Below are 17,348 nucleotides of genomic sequence, written 5' to 3'. Positions count from 1 at the left end.
AAGCCAGAGATCACTTCCTCTCTGGATCCAGAGTTTCCAGCTGCTCCCCTTTTCTCCTCGCTCCTGGCAGACTGATGGAGGATGGCAGCGGTCGGGCCTGTGACAGGGAATCTGTGGTTATCATCAAGATCAACACCAGCTCCGGCCTCGGCCTCGGAGAGCAGAGCTTCCAAGGAAAGGTGGGTCGCTTTGGGTTTCAGAAGCAGTCCGGTTGGTATCATCACACACGGGATTGAATACACAGCACGTCCAAATGTTTATTTTAAATCTGAAGCTGGCAACATAGAACTGTGTAAACTGTTCAAAATGAGGAATGATGCCACAGGTTCTATTTAGAGTCGGTCAGTGCTGAAGCAGCCGATGTTTTCTGTCCACGTTCATTTAAAGTGCTCATATTGTCAATCACGTGTTTTTAAAACAGTTTAATATAGTAGTTAAGTATAATTGTTAATTTTGTGGCAACATCTGAGACATGCAATCAAACAAGTTAAATCTATAAGACAAGTTGTTTTAAACTTTAGTTTTTGTCCTTTATGACAAACGACATGTACGTGGAGGACACCATGTGATTGACAGCTAGTACCGTCCAAGTGGTGCATGTCCCAGGTGTAGGTGGTCGTGTGGTAAACTAAACCTGTGCCATAGTTTGGTTCCTACTTCCTTTACATGTAGCAGTGCTAAAATGTCCGCTGACTCCTCCTCATCACATCCTCCAGCACAATCTTTCTCCATGTTCCACCATGAAAAACGAGTCCTGCTGAGCGTTTGTGCCTCATCGTGTTTCCTGTTGATAATGACTCAGGATCTCCTCAGACCAGAACTGTGCCAGTTTCACCATTAGAGCCTCGGCTCATTAACAGTGGAGGCAACAACATGATGTATTTAATGGAGCCGGTGAAATGACTGGTGAAGCTTTCCCCTCACACGTCAGGCCTCATTTATTATACTGTGATCAACACTGAGGCCAAATTTAACACGAAAAGATTCCGCTAATTTTTGCTTTTTCTGGTAAAAGTGAAGAGATATTTATATTGGTTATTGTACATAAGTCTTTATCATTTGTTTCATTCTAAAAATGTGTTTATTTATTCAAAACTATTACAAATGATCTTATAAATGAGACTCATGATTATATCTTGTGTCTCTGGGGTTTTAATTATGGGGAATAACTGATTTTAACTAATTTTTATGTCTTAGTATCTTATAAGAAACCTGATAATTGTCATTTTAAGTCATTTTATTTATTTATTATTGCTTGCATGTTTTGCTTGCATCTGTTTTCTGCAGTTGAACATTTGTAGGTAATTGGGTTGAACAGCAGATGGCAGCATATTGACACGTACAAATTTCAGATTTTTGAAATTACTCATGCTTCTGCAATAATCAGATAAGGACTCAGAGTTCATTTACAGTATATATACTATATATATATATATTCCATGAGAGGCTTCAGAGGAACCAGCAGTCTATCAATAGTTTGTGTAAATAAACAGGAAAACACCCCACATGAATTACAAGCCTGCATCACATCCTCCTCCTGCACTGTACGTTCTGAGTTAATGGGTAGTGGCAGGACGGAGCCGCAGCCGAAGCCTCTAATCGTCCCCAGACCTGCTGCTCACCACTGTGGAAAATGGAGGTCAATGAGCGGGAAAATGATATCTTGCTCTCTGGGCTTTTTCCTGTCAGGACTTTGCAGTTTGCTTGGAACCACAGGAGCGAACGACAGAGAGAAGCCTGAAGGTTTCACACTGAAAGACAAGATAGAGACTGTATGTGAGTGTCACTGTGCTTAACCATTTATGAGCAATGCACTGTTTACAACACTCAGTCACACACTAATGTAATATGAAATGTTAGTGTTTATTTATATTAGTTGAAATGGATCTGGCTGAAAGCTCTGGAATAGATTAGTTAAACTAGTTAAGCTTTATGATTCGAATAAACAGCCGTAAGATGTTTTAATAATTGAATGACTGATCAATTAATGCTTTATATTTGGAATTCAAGTCTAATTTAAGTATGTAAATAGTTACACCCTTTATAATTGGAAAAAAAGAATAATTTAAGTAAGTAAACGTTTTATAATTTGAATAAAAAGTCAAATTTATGTGAGTAAATAGTTATACCCTTTTTATTTTGAATAAAAAGTATAATTTAAGCAAGTTAACGCTTCATAAGTTGAATAAACAGTTTAAAAAGTTTTATAAGACTTGTAAGACTAGTTCCTTAAATCATATTTCAACATTACTAAGTTATTTATAAAGTAAGACGTGTGTGAACTGCTGTTATACTTATCATTTATCAATTGTTAACCGTAAGAAGATATAACATATATCAGACATTTATGTAGACATAAATATGGTAGATCACATAAAATGCTCCTTCTTATAATGTGTCCACGTCTGTAAATATGATTTTGAGGATTTTCCGTTTAGAGAGATAATACAGTGGTTTTACATCAGCAGCTGGAAACCACGTGGATCCTGAACCATGTATTTAAAATATTATGTTACATCCAAAAAACACACGGGGCCACCTTCTCTGCGCGTGAACTCCTCTCAAGGTGAAAGAGACGGAGGGAGTGGAGAGAGAGAGAGAGAGAGAGAAAGAGAGAGGGGGGGGGGGGGGGGGCGGTGTTTGGATGAGGCTGGTTTTTACGCACCAGACTCAAGACGCTTCAGTCCGTGGAAAACCTGCCAGGTCCAGAGTCCACGGAGGATTTAATCATCTGTCACTTTACACACAGAGCTGAAGAGGTTCGATCCCGCAGAGTCTCGATCCCGCAGAGGTTCGATCCCGCAGAGACTGAACCCCGCAGAGCCAGCTGATGCGCAAAGACCGGTACGTTTACATTGATCCACAGTTTTTAATATTGTTAAGAAATAGACGAGTTGCAGGTGCAGCGTTTTAACGCGTAAACGTGGAGGATCGTGTGATTTCTGAAGAGTTGTGTGATGAGTTTATAAACTGAAGCGTCAAACTTTGCCCGGATCCTCATCTGTACTTTTTCCTGCGCACATGGAGACTTCAAATTAAACCATTAATAGACTTATTGATGGGTTTACTGGTTAATGTCCGATTTATAAGACGTTTAAGATACATTAGTGAGCGTTATACTTTGGGTTGCCAGGTTGTGAAGGAGCCCTTTCAGCCTTTAGAACATTTACTATTATTCCACTTATTTCTATAAAGAACCTGCTGCAGGGAATGTGAACTTAAATCTGTTCATTAAAGATTTGAATGCTTATTTTATTCTTGCTCATTTTGAGACCTACAACTCAATCATCTAAATCAAAGGTGTTTTCACAACCTGGCAACCCAATATGAATTATTACTGTACGTGTCTACTTGACTTTCAAGGACTTTAAACTGACTTGTATTGATTTCCTGGAGACTTGCTCTAACTTTAACTCTGGTTTACATTCTATTCCTGACCTTTAAGCTAAATCAAACCTTTAAACATGTAAAACCTGATGATTTACACTATGGGGACTTGCTTTTTGTCGCCATATGTGACTGTATAAACACATTTCTCTCCCCACAACATGATGGATGCACCAGAGAGGATGTTCTTCTAGCAGAGTGAGGAACTGGTGGAGGTTATTTTGGGGGGGGGGGGGGGGGGGGGCTGAACAGAGTCCAGAGTGAGTAACTGATACTGTGGATAAACGCTGCAGCCCCAGTTTTTCAAGTCCGGGTCCTGAGAAGAAGAACAAGCAGACCTTTGAGGACACAATCACCCACATCTTGAGCTGGCTCACATGCAGAAGGCGTAATGGCACTGAAGGGGGGGGGGGGGGGGCTCACAAAATAAAGCTTTATGTAGACAATTAGAGCTCCTACACACACACACACACGCGTGTGTCAAGCCATTCACTGTTGTTGAGTTATAGTGATGTCATGTCTGCAGATTACAAATTTTGTTCCGGAGACTCAGCAACCCCCGACCGCTGCCCCCCCTCCGACCGCTGCCTCCCCCAGCACCACTCATAGTTTCCACCACCACACACCATCCTCGTACCACAGCTACGTTTCAATCCATTTGGGTGAAATCTGTGTATTCTTTGAAACAATTCCCTTCTGGATGTTGTCTACCCCCCCCCTAGGAAATATGAATGTGTGTTTGTGTCTTGCATGAGCATTGTGTGTTTTTGTGGGTTCCAAGGAATTCTTTGACTTTTGTCCTTCTTTTAGAAAACAGAGGACGGGAAAAAAAATAGTTCTTGTGCTCTGTGTCGGAACCGCACGGTTCTGCCACGTTTTGACCACAGTCGCATTCCTCTTGGATTCTTGTGATGGGCGAAGGTTGGGCCGGAGTTCAGTCCCGGGAGAAACGAGCCAGAGGAGAAGAAATCACATAGAAAGCGACATTTTGGATTCACAAATGAGTAACAGTCGTAAAATCTGAATATAAAGGGCATTAGATCACTGTCTTTACTATTCCTGATTCATTTTTGTATCTGCTCATTCAGCAGTTAAAGAGAATTATCATGAACCTTTTCTCCGGCTAACAAATACAATTTCAATATTCACTTTCTTTTAGCTCTGTTTTTGGTCTCCACCGCCTTAACTTTCTGTGTAGCTGCTAAAGTCTCCTCTTTGTTCACCAGCCAGACTCCAACTGTGGGCGTCTGCTGTTTGCTGCAAGGCTGTAGTGTGTACACTGGGTTTGTTTAGAGCCAAAAATCTAATTATGAGAACAATAAGAGAGAATCAAATCTGTAATTTTGGCCTGAAAGGCTAAACAGTGAACTGAAGCTCACTCAGTCGCTCAAAAACTCTAAATCATCCTTCAAGGGAAGATGTAGAAGGAAGAACACTGAACAATACCTTCTTGGTTTCGCCCTGGTGACCGGGGCTTGTCTATGTAGGGAGTCCGGCTCTGGTTCTCTCCACACACAGAGATGAGGCTTGGAATCTAAGACAAATAAATCCAACGGCAAACATAAAACAGACACAGCACGTCCAGCACTTGCTTGGAAAACAAACATGTTACCAGTAACACCCACGGCTTGAACTGGACTCGCTGCCAGCCGCCTGGTGGGAAAACATGTTTACTTGTGTATGTGTTCTGGATAACAACGGTCGGCCTGAACTTTCCAAGTGAAATAACACGTTCGCCAAGAGAAACTTCAGTGAGGATCCTTTTTTAAATCCACTTCATAAACAAACAGGATTATAATCTTTTCCACTTTTATTGTTGTCTCCGTCCTTAGAAGCCTACAGACGTGTCAGATGTATTTTGAGCTGTGCCAGTGGCTTGGCTCCGGATGGAAATGTCAGCCTGAACGGTCGGTCAGTCCACCGCTGTGGTGCAGACTAGAATCTCTCATTGGAGTCACGTAAAGGTTCATGGTCCCCAGAGGATGGATATAAGTTGAGGGAGAAAACCATGTTAGACCTTGAGTTTAATTAAGTTTCCAATGATAAATGAACAGTGAGGAAATATTCATTTGATCTTAGATGGAGTTGGGGTGTTTCTTTAAATGGAATTCAATTGTTTACCTATGGTTTGTGTCGAAATGATATTGTTCTTTATGGAAACGTCCTGGTAAATGACGGTGATGGTCTTTTGAACTCGTTGTCTGACTGTTTGTCCTTTGAGTCGACGGAGGTGAAGCAGCAGCTGCAGACCTCGTTGTTCCTCCGAGTAAACAAACAGCCAGATGGAGACTTATAAAACTGAGCCAGACACGTAGTCTATCTTTAAATGAGCTTTGTGTTGCAGGTTGTGTGTCATTATATCCAATGACACTGGTCGTGTGGAACAGAGCATAAAAGAAATGTCTTTTGACTGCACAACATTAGGTGAAGTGAAACGGACTGTTCCAGGAGACCTTCCAGGAAAATTCAAATATATCTTTAGTATGTATCATTAAACTGAAACACGCAATTCATCTTCATGGGACTTTTAATTATAGACAATGAGTTGCACATTGTTTGGAAATTTTAATTTGTGTCTGGGGCTGAAATAAGCTTTGTCATCTCAAGGAGGTTTTATAAAACAAAGCTACACAATCACTCCATCTTAAAAAGTGCAATATTTCAACTTAGGTTACGTGTCAATACTAATTACAGTATCATAGTATTGTATATAATTGACAATACAGCTGAACCCAGGACACTGACTTTATCTTCTCCTCTGTAGAAACTGCAGTGACAGTGATGATGTTCGATGAGATTCGAACATCATGAGACAACACAACATACAGTGTGTGTGTTAATTTAGATGTGTGTGCGTGCAGCTGATGGGCTTGTGATCCTGCAGGAAGCGGCACCACATTGAGCCTCTTTGTACAGGGGGGGGAAGCGAGCGCAGTCATCTGACGGCCAATAAGAGACCGGCCTTGTTATTCTATTTTTCTGTACCAGTTTACATCCGTCTCCATGAGGGTGTCGCTTCACTCCTCCGCTGCTGCAGGCCACCTCTGTAGCTCCCCCCAAATCCAGGTTGTGTAATTCAGCAGTCGCACAATATGAGGACTGTTCTCGTGCGGAGCGGCCGTTAAAAACAGCCTAATCTACAGCAGGGGAGGTAAACAGTGGAGTGGTGAGATAATTAAAAACCAAGTCTGTTACGCACTTTCCTGTTTTAATTGGATTCACACGTGGTCTGAGGCCGTTACAGTGAGAGCACAGAGAAAAGGCTGTTATTGTTGGTTCAAGGGCAAAAGGCTGTATTTCCTATGATATACACCAGTGCACTATAGACTCATTATATATATTTATGTGTGTGCTATAAATAGTCCAAACTGTCAAAAGGCAGTGTCATTTATACAGCAATAGTTCACTCACAGACACAAAGACACTAGTGTAAACTTAATGGTGGTGCTGGTGGAAAAGTTGGAGCATCACCCGAAGTCATGGGGATACGTCATCTAGGGGCGATGAAAGTCAGGATGTATTACAATTTATGGCAAGGGGAGCACAGTGGTCAGCGCTGTGGTCTCACTGGTTTGAATCCTGAGTTACATGTGGAGTTTGCATGTTCTCCCCGTGTCTGTGAGGGTTTCCTGTCGGTGCCCCTGCTTCCTCCCACACTCCAAAGACATGCAGATTGAGCCGAGGTTGATTGGAGACTTTAAAATTGCCTGTAGTTGTGAATGTGGGTTTGAATGGTTGATATACTGGTCCAAAGTCAGCTGGGATTGGCTCCAGATCCCCTTTGGGACCCTCAAAGAAGGATATAAGAACATTGTCACGATATTTCAGTGAACAACATTACGTGTTACAAAAGAAAAACTTCCTTGCTCACTTTCCTGTTTTAACACCTCAAACTTGTTCATTTGTGATTGATGCAGTAAAGAAGACGGCACTGATTTTGAGTTGAAACATTTCCTTGACCGATGTGTAGGGAGTGTGGCTCGGATTCCGAGTGGGAATGTAATAACGTCACCCCACAAAGGCTTATTTCTTAGAATGCACAATTTAAGATTCTGTGGCTGTGACAGATTTAACACTCACCTATATACTGGTCCCACTGGGTTTTATTACGTGTGACAGCGGTTTTCATCATGGAACAGTCTGGTTTGTAAACCTCACACACACGAGTCCAAATTCCTCCTCGGGGGAAAATAAACACTAACACCCTGCAGAGCTGTGATGGCTCGCAGAGTTCCTGGCTCCGGTCGTAAGAAAGTGTCAGGTTGTTGCGGAGAGTGGAACAACAGCAGTGAGCCATGAAGGGACATGAGACAGGAGGCCTGGTGGCTGATCCTGGGAGCCTGTTGCCATTTGGCTGCGACTACAAAGCTCTCATAGCCGAGTGACTGCGGTGAATCCCTCAGCGGGACGGAGAGTATCAGTGAAGAATCCAACATGTCCACTTCACGAGGTGAATTGTGGGTTTGAATAGTTTCGGCAGCCGTGCTACTCCAGAGAAAAGTACTTAGACAAGATGGATTGTTTGTTTAAATGTCGGGTGGTGAGGAGGAGGAGAACTGGGGCAACGAGTATTGTTGGGCGTGTCCCAAGAGAACACCTGTAAAGTGAATGTCTCTTAAACCAGGCGCTGGCAACAGATGAGTCAGTAGACGGCTGAGATAAATGTCTGACTGTCAACGGTGTGATGATGAAGAGATTCTCACCAGACCTCAGTTGTGATCTTAGACTGTAAATTAACACAGACAGCTCCTAAAAGTGAAGCCAAAACATCTCAATTGCCCCCTGCTGGCTGGCTGCAGTATAACGCTGCCTCCTCCATGTTAGCAGACAGGTACACGGATGGCGCTAAAAAAACAAAAACAAAGCATATGTTGGTTATTTTATGCAATAACAATTAAGTCTGCCCTAAAGTATCCAGGATATTTAAGCATCATTTTATCATCATAATAAAATATATAAACAGCAAGGTTTTAATCACGTATGAACACATTTGATCTACTTTGTTTAACCCTTATTAATTTATTTTCCATTTCTGTTTTAGGTGGATTAAACTAATAAATTAGCTTCAGGGCTTTAATTAAATCTTAGGATTCCTCTTGCTTTCACTATTTATGCTAAGCTAAGCTAATTACCGCCTGACTGTCAGGATAAGTTTGACAGTTTATAAAAGTAAGCCATAATTGCAGATTACGGAGCTTTAAAGATGATTTAAAGTCCGATAGCATAAAATATAGTGTTTTAATGAGTTGCTGTTATGTTGGGAGGATTTCCCTGGAGGAGAAGTGGATGTATGGAGGAGAAACAGCTGGAGGCCACGGAATGTGTCCGCAGATGTCGTGGCTCAGGAAGAGAAACATAAAGACACAAAACCAACACTGTGTCCGGAAGGAAAACCATTGTTCGGCCGTCGCGTTCACCGCAGACGTGGACGGATGAGAATAGAAACCGACCCTCTCCAGACGTTTCGGGGGGGGGGAAGTCGAGCTGATTTCTCCATCCAGACAACAATCTGACAGAAAACAGACAGAGGATGTTGAGTTTTTCTCTCGGTTTGCTTTTTCCTCCATGTTTTGTCGAGCCGGCCTGAATCTGTAGGAGGAAGCGTTGTGTTATCTGCAGGGACGTTTGAGGGACGTCCTCAGCGTGGCTCTAACTTGGTGTTGGGAGAAAACGTCCTGGAGGACAGGGGACTTTCTGGCGTCGGCTTTGGGACCCGACCGGGAGCCGACTGTGTTTATCTTTCATGTTTATCTGAAATTACTGCATCATTGGTTATTAGAAACAAAATGTGTGATAGCAGTCAGACGGGAGGAATGTAAACTGCACTTTCAGGACGACTCCTCCACGGACCAGATGCAAATACTTGGAGGTCGTGGAGCGTGAAGCGCGGCACCTGGAAAAAAAAGAAACCAAGGCTCCGTGCAACCGGGAAACCTTCAGCGTGAAGAGCGTTTCCTTCTTCACAGCTTCATTACCAGCCACTAATGGAGGCTGAACAAACGGCCTTTTATCGGTGCACTGAGCTCTTGTTCCTCATTTCAACTGAACGGCTCATTCCCCATTCCCCCCCATCCGGGAGATTTCAAAGCTGACCCCACCTCCTCTTTTTCTGACATTACAGAAACATGTCAAACCACTCAGCCGAAAATAAGACAAGCACTATAAACAACATTTGTTTCCAAGAGAAATATTTAAGTTTATGCCGTTTTGCAACGTATTCCAGACGTTGTAATCATGAGCAGGAACACACATCCCCACTTTAAATACAGTGTCACGCTCAGGGCCTGCCACTGGTTCCACAGGAGGGTAGTTTAACCTCCCACACATCATTTCCTCGCTCATTTCCTTTTGCTGTTGCAGAACATGGGGTCAGATATTCTGTTAATGCCTCGCTGTGTTCAGTAATAACGCTGGGATGTTATTGTCTGTGTGCCCGGCCTGATTTCCACCTGTCCTTCCTCTGCTCCACCAGCCTCAGGTCAAGCATTTGGATTGTCTCTCTTTTTTTTTACATCTTCCAGGGTCACGTCCCTCTGGTCATTAATGCGTCTCTCTGGCTGCTGTGTGTCTCGATGGGTCTTCTTGACATTTTAGAATAGACCTTTCTCACCCAGAGACCTTATTGTTCCTGATGAGATGAAAACTAACATTTAAAAAGCATCTCCAGGGTCGGGATATGATGAGAAAGAAATGCTCGGAGTTCAACTCAGCAGATCATCCTCATTACTCCGGTGGGATTGTGCTTTGTAACTTGTGCCCAGACAGCTTTATGAAAGCAGGCCGGCAAGAATTCATAATGAGGCAATTGAGATTTAAAGATTTTATTGAGAAAAGGACAAAGTTGTGCTTTTAGAAGCTGCAATTACAAAGTGTGCGGGAAAGGAATTTTATTCCTCTGCAGTTTTTGAAAAGAAAAACAACTGGTGGTTTTGTTAAGATTTAATCAAGAAGCAAAATTTAAGACAAGCACTTGAGATGATTGAGAAACCTCAAAATGTTTACATTAGATTTATAACTGACAAGATCTCTGTAATTCGATTGGCTTAAAATACATTTAGCAAACACAACATGTCATTACCAGTTTAGGATTTTGTTATTTTCTTTTGAACAGTAAATGAATGTGACACATTCACAAGTGAGGTGTGGACAAAAGAAGTGAACTAGATAAACGAGTGCCCTTTAAAACAGAAACCAAACACAGAGGAAAGAGAGCGAGAGAGACAGAGAGCGAGAGAGAGAGACTTTGAAATTGAGAATGCTGTTTCACTCCAGCTCCCAACAATTAATATTGTTTAGTTGTTCCGTCTCACTGCCAAACCTGCCGCAGGGGGTTTCAAACAAGAATGAGTGGGAGGGAGCGGCCGCCATCACAAGCTTTCACTGGTGGGTGAGTAACGAGGGAACAGGAGAAGCGGTTATATCTTTAGGCTGAAGATTTATAATGAATCAACCCATCAGTCTTCATTCAGCCATCTCCATTCTTTACATTTAAGCTGCACAACAATATCTTCCAGCGTTCTGTTTCCTTCTCTTGCGTCCTAAATCAGTTTAACGACTCTATTGGGCGGTTTCACCAACATGCTCCTCCTCTTCTCTCCCAGCTTTGAACATCTCCCAGACTGACACCAGGTCATCACCATCAGTAACTGGTCCCCCATCGCTGCTCCTCTGGCATCCCCTCAGGGCTCCGTGTTAGGGCGTCTCCTGTTCTTTCTCTTCATGTTCCAGTTTCATCTTTCTGACAGTGGCCATGACGCTTGTTAGTGATTGTTCCGCTCATAGACTGACTGTAAAGATCAGTGTAGCCTCCATGACGTCACCCACAGGTTTCTGGTTTCTTCTCCTGGTCCGTGTGTAGCCTGGAGGCCTGAGGTTCTCCACCACCTAAATTATAAAGTACTTCCTTGAGATGAGGAGGATCTTCACAGCCATTACTACCACGGATAAACACAAGTTCAGGTCGTTAATATATGTTTCACTTCACATGTCTATTAGTACCTAATAAACAAAGTCTAGAGTGGAGCAGAGGGAAAAAATATCAGAATTAGAGGAAGAAGATAATAAGAACATATTGTACAACACTAACAGGACATTTCACACATTTATTGTTTTTTTCCTGTTGGTCTTTATTCATGATCCAAAGCTCTCTTCCTCCTGCTTTCTCTCTCTCTTATCCCCCTCCTCCTCCTTCTCCTTCTCCACCTCCACCTCCTCTTCCTCCTCCTCCTCCTCCTCCTCCTCCTCCTCCTCCTCCTCCTCCTTCCTGCCTCGGTTACTGATACTAACCTGCGTCTTGGACTTCTTTGTTTTTCAGCTGGTGAGCCAGGAAAAACAGAGACAGGCATCATGAGTGACCGCTTCGACTGCAAAAACTGCAACGAGTCCCTGTACGGACGCAAGTACATCCAGGTGGAGGACAGCCCCCACTGCGTGCCCTGCTACGACCGCCTGCACGCCCACACCTGCCAGGAGTGCAAGGAACTCATCGGCCACAACGCCAAGGTGAGAACGAATTGAACTGAAGAACATGTACACAACTGCTGCACTGGAATTTTAGTATTTGTACTTTGCTTTAGAATGGCAAGTGACCTTCTGTGTCTCACAATGAATAAGAGAGTGATAAAAAGTGTTCTCTTGGTTCATGTCCCATCCTTCCACCATCCTTCCTCCACTTTCAGAGAAATCACTTCAGTTGTTTTTGAGGAATCTTGCAAAAACATAACCTCCTCGCAGAAGCTGTATCATTTGGTACTTTTCTCAAGTACCACTTAAAACGTGGGACTTAACTTTTAGTTGAATATTTCTACAGTGTAATATCACTACTTGAGAAGACGGATCATGAGAAGGCCCCACCTCTTCCACTTATGATCATTCTCCGAACTGCTGGAGAACCAGCTGGTGTTCCCTGAGAAGCCTCAGCTGCTCTGACAGAACATCAGATTGTCTGTAATCTCCTCTAACAGCCCCGAATGCCTTTTAGTTAGTGAAAATGAAGAACAGCGTCCCGGAGGAGACACCCACAGACGCCATGAGGCCATCGGCTTCCTGTGAGTTATGGACTCCCTGCTAGGGCCTGGCAGTGAATTAGGCGGCTGCTTGCTTTGGACCGTTCCCTCCTCCAGGACAAGATGTAACAACATTCGTCCTCGGCCCCTCGCAGCATGTTGTTGTTTCTTTTACTGTGAAACCCCATCCTTCAAAAGATAAGTTTTTCCCCGTATCGGTCGATGGAGCCATTTGTCACGGAGCTGACCACATGAACTGGAACTCGAGCAGCTGTTGAAGAGAACAATTTAAGAAGATAAAGAAGACAAAGTGGATTTTTGTTTCTCGCGTTGACTCTTTTTCTTGGAGGGCAGCAGGAAGTCGTAGGAACAGAAAAAAGAAAAGGAAAGCTCTTTGGGTTTCAGCCTCTCGCGTCGGCAAACATCCAAAGCCCTGAAGTGTCCTTGTGTGGGAAACTGGATCCTGTGGCTGACCGTGACCTCTGACCTCTGAGCGGATGAGGGGAAGTGCATTGAGTCTCCCTCAGAGGAAACACCACAACCGCAAACTGCCTCAGTGAAGAAACATCCAGCTTTATTTTTAAACCAACTTCAACCACCATAAACAAAACTTTTAACTTTGAATGTTGAGATGCTTTTATTTCATTTTACAAAATAGTCTAATCTATATTTACTTGCCACTTCGCACCAGAGCATTTTTTAATTTAGGGAGGTTATGGTTTCACCCCTGTTCATCCATTTTGGTTGCTTGTTTGTTTGTCAGCAGGAAAATGCAAAAAATGACCAAATGGATTTCTACCAAACTTAGTGGAAGGATGGAACACGGGCCAAGAGAGAACTTACATTCTTTCATTTCCTTTTTCAACATTATGAGATTTAATTCATGTCACTTGATGTACTGTGGTGGAGCTGTACACTCCAGGATCCAGGAAGTATCATAACACTTTCTTTACCATTCATTTTTTTACACTTTTATCGATTTCAATTGGCCTTAATTCACAGATCTTCTTGATTATCTGCAAATCCAGCTCATGTAGTGGACTGTAATCTTAGAGTGTGTCCAATTTGGTGCAGATCCACATAAAAAATAAATGAACATGATGGTTTTGGTGCAGAATCTAAGGCACCGATGGGCCTACCCATTGCTCTTTATTGAAAGCCATCCTAGTTTGTTTTTCATGTCTCTTACGCCGATGTCTTAGTTGAGGGAGCAAGGTGTTGACCAGACTATTTCTAATGCGATCATAGAGTTTCTCCAAGTTTGACAATCTCTCTTTGCCCCCTGTGACCCCCTCCCTCTCCTCCCCCCCCTGCAGGAGCTCTCCTATGAGAACAGACATTACCACTCGCACTGCTTTCGCTGCTTCCGCTGCGACCGCTCCCTGGCAGACGAGCCCTTCACCAGCCAGGAAGACGCGCTCGTGTGCAGCGACTGCTTCTGCAACGAGTTCTCCTCCAAGTGCGTGGCCTGCGACAAGACGGTGATGCCAGGTAGTGACAGGAGGGAAAGAGGGCCGAGTTAACCAGCCGTCTCGCTGACAGATCCTTGAGCAGCCACAACAGAGGAGTCAGACGGTTCACACCCAGTCTCTGCAGGGTTAAAGATGTCAAACCGGGTGTGACGGCTCAGATGTGACACAATGATTGTTTCCTTGCACTGGTGAACATTTCTCCAGGCAGAGGTTTCATCTCCGGCTGCTGGTGTCGGATGACTGAAAATTACTCACTTATTTTAACTCACCAGTTCTTCTTCTCTGAGCTGAGCAGTCACTTCTTCTCTCCAGTTTCTGTTGGGCCTGGAATGCCTTTTAAAGCTGCGCCCCCCCCACCCCAATAACCCACACCCCACTTTTAACAGTGCAGCCAAGTTCAAGTTCAAAACACCGTCAGGCCTCCTCGTCTTCACTTCAGCTCCCAGGAGCAGTAAAACAAGGCCGATGATTAAAGGACCTGACATAACATCCACTCTCATAAGCATGACCGGTTCCCAACTTCTGTAAAAACCTCTGCAGTGAAGCATGTGTTTCTCAGCCTCTTAGGAAAGAGTTAAAACTGGAGAACAAAACAATCCTGTCAGGTTGATTTGGACGAGAGATAAAGAGGAAGTAAAGGTTCATCCTCACTTTTGCTTTTCTCAGAGTTTGTGTGAACGTCATCAGCTCAAAGGAAACAGAAGCTTTTAAAATGTCAGGAAGGATCATTTCCCACCTTCATCTGCCCCCTCGCTTTGTCTCCGCCAGGCTCCAAGCTGCTGGAGTACGGCGGCTCCACGTGGCACGAGGACTGTTTCGTGTGTCACGGCTGCGAGAAGCCGATCGGTGCCGAGGCTTTCATCCCGGACAAAGACAACTACTACTGCGTGCCGTGCTACGAGGGCAGGATGGCTCCTCGGTGCCACCACTGCAAAAAGGTGAAGCCGGCAGCAGCACCTGTGATACTGCTGGTGACGGGAATATTGTTTGATCCAAACACAAGAATCCAAATTACTCAGCATACAACAACACTTCAGAGAATCAGAATCAGAATTCTTTTTTTTGCCAAGTATATTTGCAAATACAGGAAACTGCCATTGTGTGGTTGGTGCACTGTACATAAAACAACAATTATACCTAAAACAACAATATATACAGTAAGACAACAATATATACACAGTAAGAGAGAAACCTCTTTCACCTTTGAGAAACTTTCTTGAAAAATAACTTCAAAATTGAATCAATTATCACAACTGCTATCAATTACATCAACTAATTCACTAAGCAGTTAAAGGTGATTATCATTTTGTTTCGAAATAAATGCATCAATAAAGTGGGAAAGGTTATTTATAGCATCAATGGGATTTTAAAAACTACCTGAAAACGCCAACAATCATCTTTAATAAAAATGTATCTGACGTGGATTTTGTAAATTTGATCCCTGACTCATCCACTACCATGGAGGAGGCTAGGTTTATGAGCTATATTGTAGCCAGCCACCAGGGGGCGGTCCCAATTTGTTTGGCTTCACTTTCAAGGAGTTGTCATGTCATCCATCTTTAAATACAGTGTACAAGCACCCCTAATAAACAGCCAATGTGTGTGTGTGTGTGTGTCTGCAGGCGCTCACTAAAGGAGGAGTGACCTACAAGGAGGAGGTTTGGCACAAGGAGTGTTTCTCCTGCACGGGCTGCAAAGCTCAGCTGGCTGGTCAGCCCTTCACCTCGCAGGGGGAGAGTCCGTACTGCGTCAAGTGCTTCAGCAGCCTCTACGCCAAGAAGTGTGCCGGCTGCAACACGGCCATCACGGGTCAGTACAAATGAGTCTGATGATTTCCAAAAAACAACCGGATTCTCACAAAACTCGTACAGTGTGGGTCACGTAGGATCAATACAGCTTTGCCACAGATCTAGATCAGGAGGTGGAACTTGGAATCTCTTTCTTTAACATTACTGAATAGGTTTTCTTTCCATTTTCATCACTTTCCCAGGGAATCATCCTTCATATTTAGAGAACTGATATCTCAGAATGCTTGAAAATTGGTGCAGAGTGTTGGGCCTTGGTGCTCTAGTTGCTCATGGGTTTGTTTCCCTGCCAGGGTTCGGGGATGGGAAGTACATCTCCTTCGAGGACAGGCAGTGGCACCAGCCGTGCTTCAAGTGTTCGCGCTGCTCCGTGTCGCTGGTGGGCTCCGGCTTCTTCCCCGACCGTGGCCAGATTCTGTGTGCGGACTGCAACAACGACGACTGACCCGCGGGCGGCTTACTGGTCCCACAGCAGCCAGTCATCGAACACTGCTGACACCAATGGAGATACGCCTGAACCTCAGCTTTTGCACAAGAACACTGCAACTCACTCACAGCGTAACGGTGACGCGGAGCTCACGACTCAGAACTCAGACTTTAGCATGTTCAAATGTTTGTATGAATTCAGTTTTCTGTCCTGTGATACAGTAAATATGTTTTGCACATCAAATAATTAATACAAAATAGAAAACGTACTATCGTATTGAACCAATATTGTATTGAATTATGCATAAAGCTGATAACTCACGCTTTTATACTATTTCAAAAAATAATTAGACAGAAGCTAAAGTTAAAAACGTAGTTGTACTTATAAAACTGACTCTTTCCCTTTTGCTATTTGTATGTAAACATGTGTTTAGTTATTTTTTTCAGCTTATATAAACTTTCACTGCAGTGGACATACAATAAAACTATGCAGAAATGAATTGGATGTTTAAATATCCTTTTTGTCTTTGTGAATTGAACATGAACACAAGATCTCTTGATGTAAAGCAGGTGTTTTTGAAAACCCCCGGGAAAACCTTTATTGTGAAAACTTTTATTTCATCTTCAACTTTTTTTCTTTATAGAACATCTCCCTTTGAAAAACCTTTACCCGGTTTCCCAAAGGTTTTCAGTGTGTCGCTCCCATGAAGACTTTCCTTCATGACATAAACTACATAAATATTTAAAGTTCAGAACCTCTGCACTGATCTTCTCTGATTGTGTTTATATGGAGGCTGTGCCAGGCTGCTGTTCACGTCAGGGGGGGGGGGAGGGGGGGGGCAGAGGAGAAAGATGAGAAAGATGATCTGTGGTTTAGGACACACTGATCTAAAAGGACAAACTTTTATTTATGTGGAGAGGCACGTTTAAGTCTACGCGTTTAAGTCTCCAGAAAATGTTTTAATTTGACAGACATAAAGTTTTAATATTGTAGAAACTCCAGAGAATGGATTTGGATGTCTCCACTTCCTCCACTATCCAGAAATTAAACCAAACTATCCTGGATAAGATCAATGCCATCTTGCACTTTGTCCGAGGTCCCGCTGAAATGCACGCTCAACCAATCACAAGCCAGTTTCAGCTGTCAATCATCACATTCTTAGTTGAAAATGTGACACTTGAACATGCATCACTGTGATAAGAAGAGAAAAATTCCTGGTGTACTTTGCTTTTATTAGTTTGGTCCACGTCCC

General features: G+C 43.3%; 1 protein-coding gene across 1 annotated transcript; it reads left to right on the top strand.

Moving 5' to 3' along the window:
* The first annotated feature begins 2,670 nt into the window (after positions 1–2,670).
* On the top strand, positions 2,671–16,595 carry fhl3b (four and a half LIM domains 3b). Its single transcript, XM_062410504.1, has 6 exons — positions 2,671–2,844; positions 11,702–11,889; positions 13,709–13,883; positions 14,633–14,802; positions 15,487–15,673; positions 15,963–16,595. Exons 2-6 carry the CDS (start codon positions 11,734–11,736, stop codon positions 16,112–16,114), a joined length of 840 nt encoding a protein of 279 aa, XP_062266488.1. The 5' UTR covers positions 2,671–2,844; positions 11,702–11,733; the 3' UTR covers positions 16,115–16,595.
* Positions 16,596–17,348: the final 753 nt, after the last annotated feature.

Source organism: Platichthys flesus, chromosome 17 (genome assembly GCF_949316205.1).
Source record: "Platichthys flesus chromosome 17, fPlaFle2.1, whole genome shotgun sequence".
Lineage (NCBI taxonomy): Eukaryota > Metazoa > Chordata > Actinopteri > Pleuronectiformes > Pleuronectidae > Platichthys > Platichthys flesus.
This window is presented reverse-complemented; position numbering and strand designations above follow the sequence as displayed.

Coding starts and splice junctions, on each gene's coding strand:
- fhl3b (XM_062410504.1), top strand. CDS start 11,734: ATGAGTGACCGCTTCGACTGCAAAAACTGCAACGAGTCCCTGTACGGA. Junction 11,890..13,708: donor TCATCGGCCACAACGCCAAG/GTGAGAACGAAT, acceptor CCCCCCCTGCAG/GAGCTCTCCTATGAGAACAG. Junction 14,803..15,486: donor GGTGCCACCACTGCAAAAAG/GTGAAGCCGGCA, acceptor GTGTGTCTGCAG/GCGCTCACTAAAGGAGGAGT.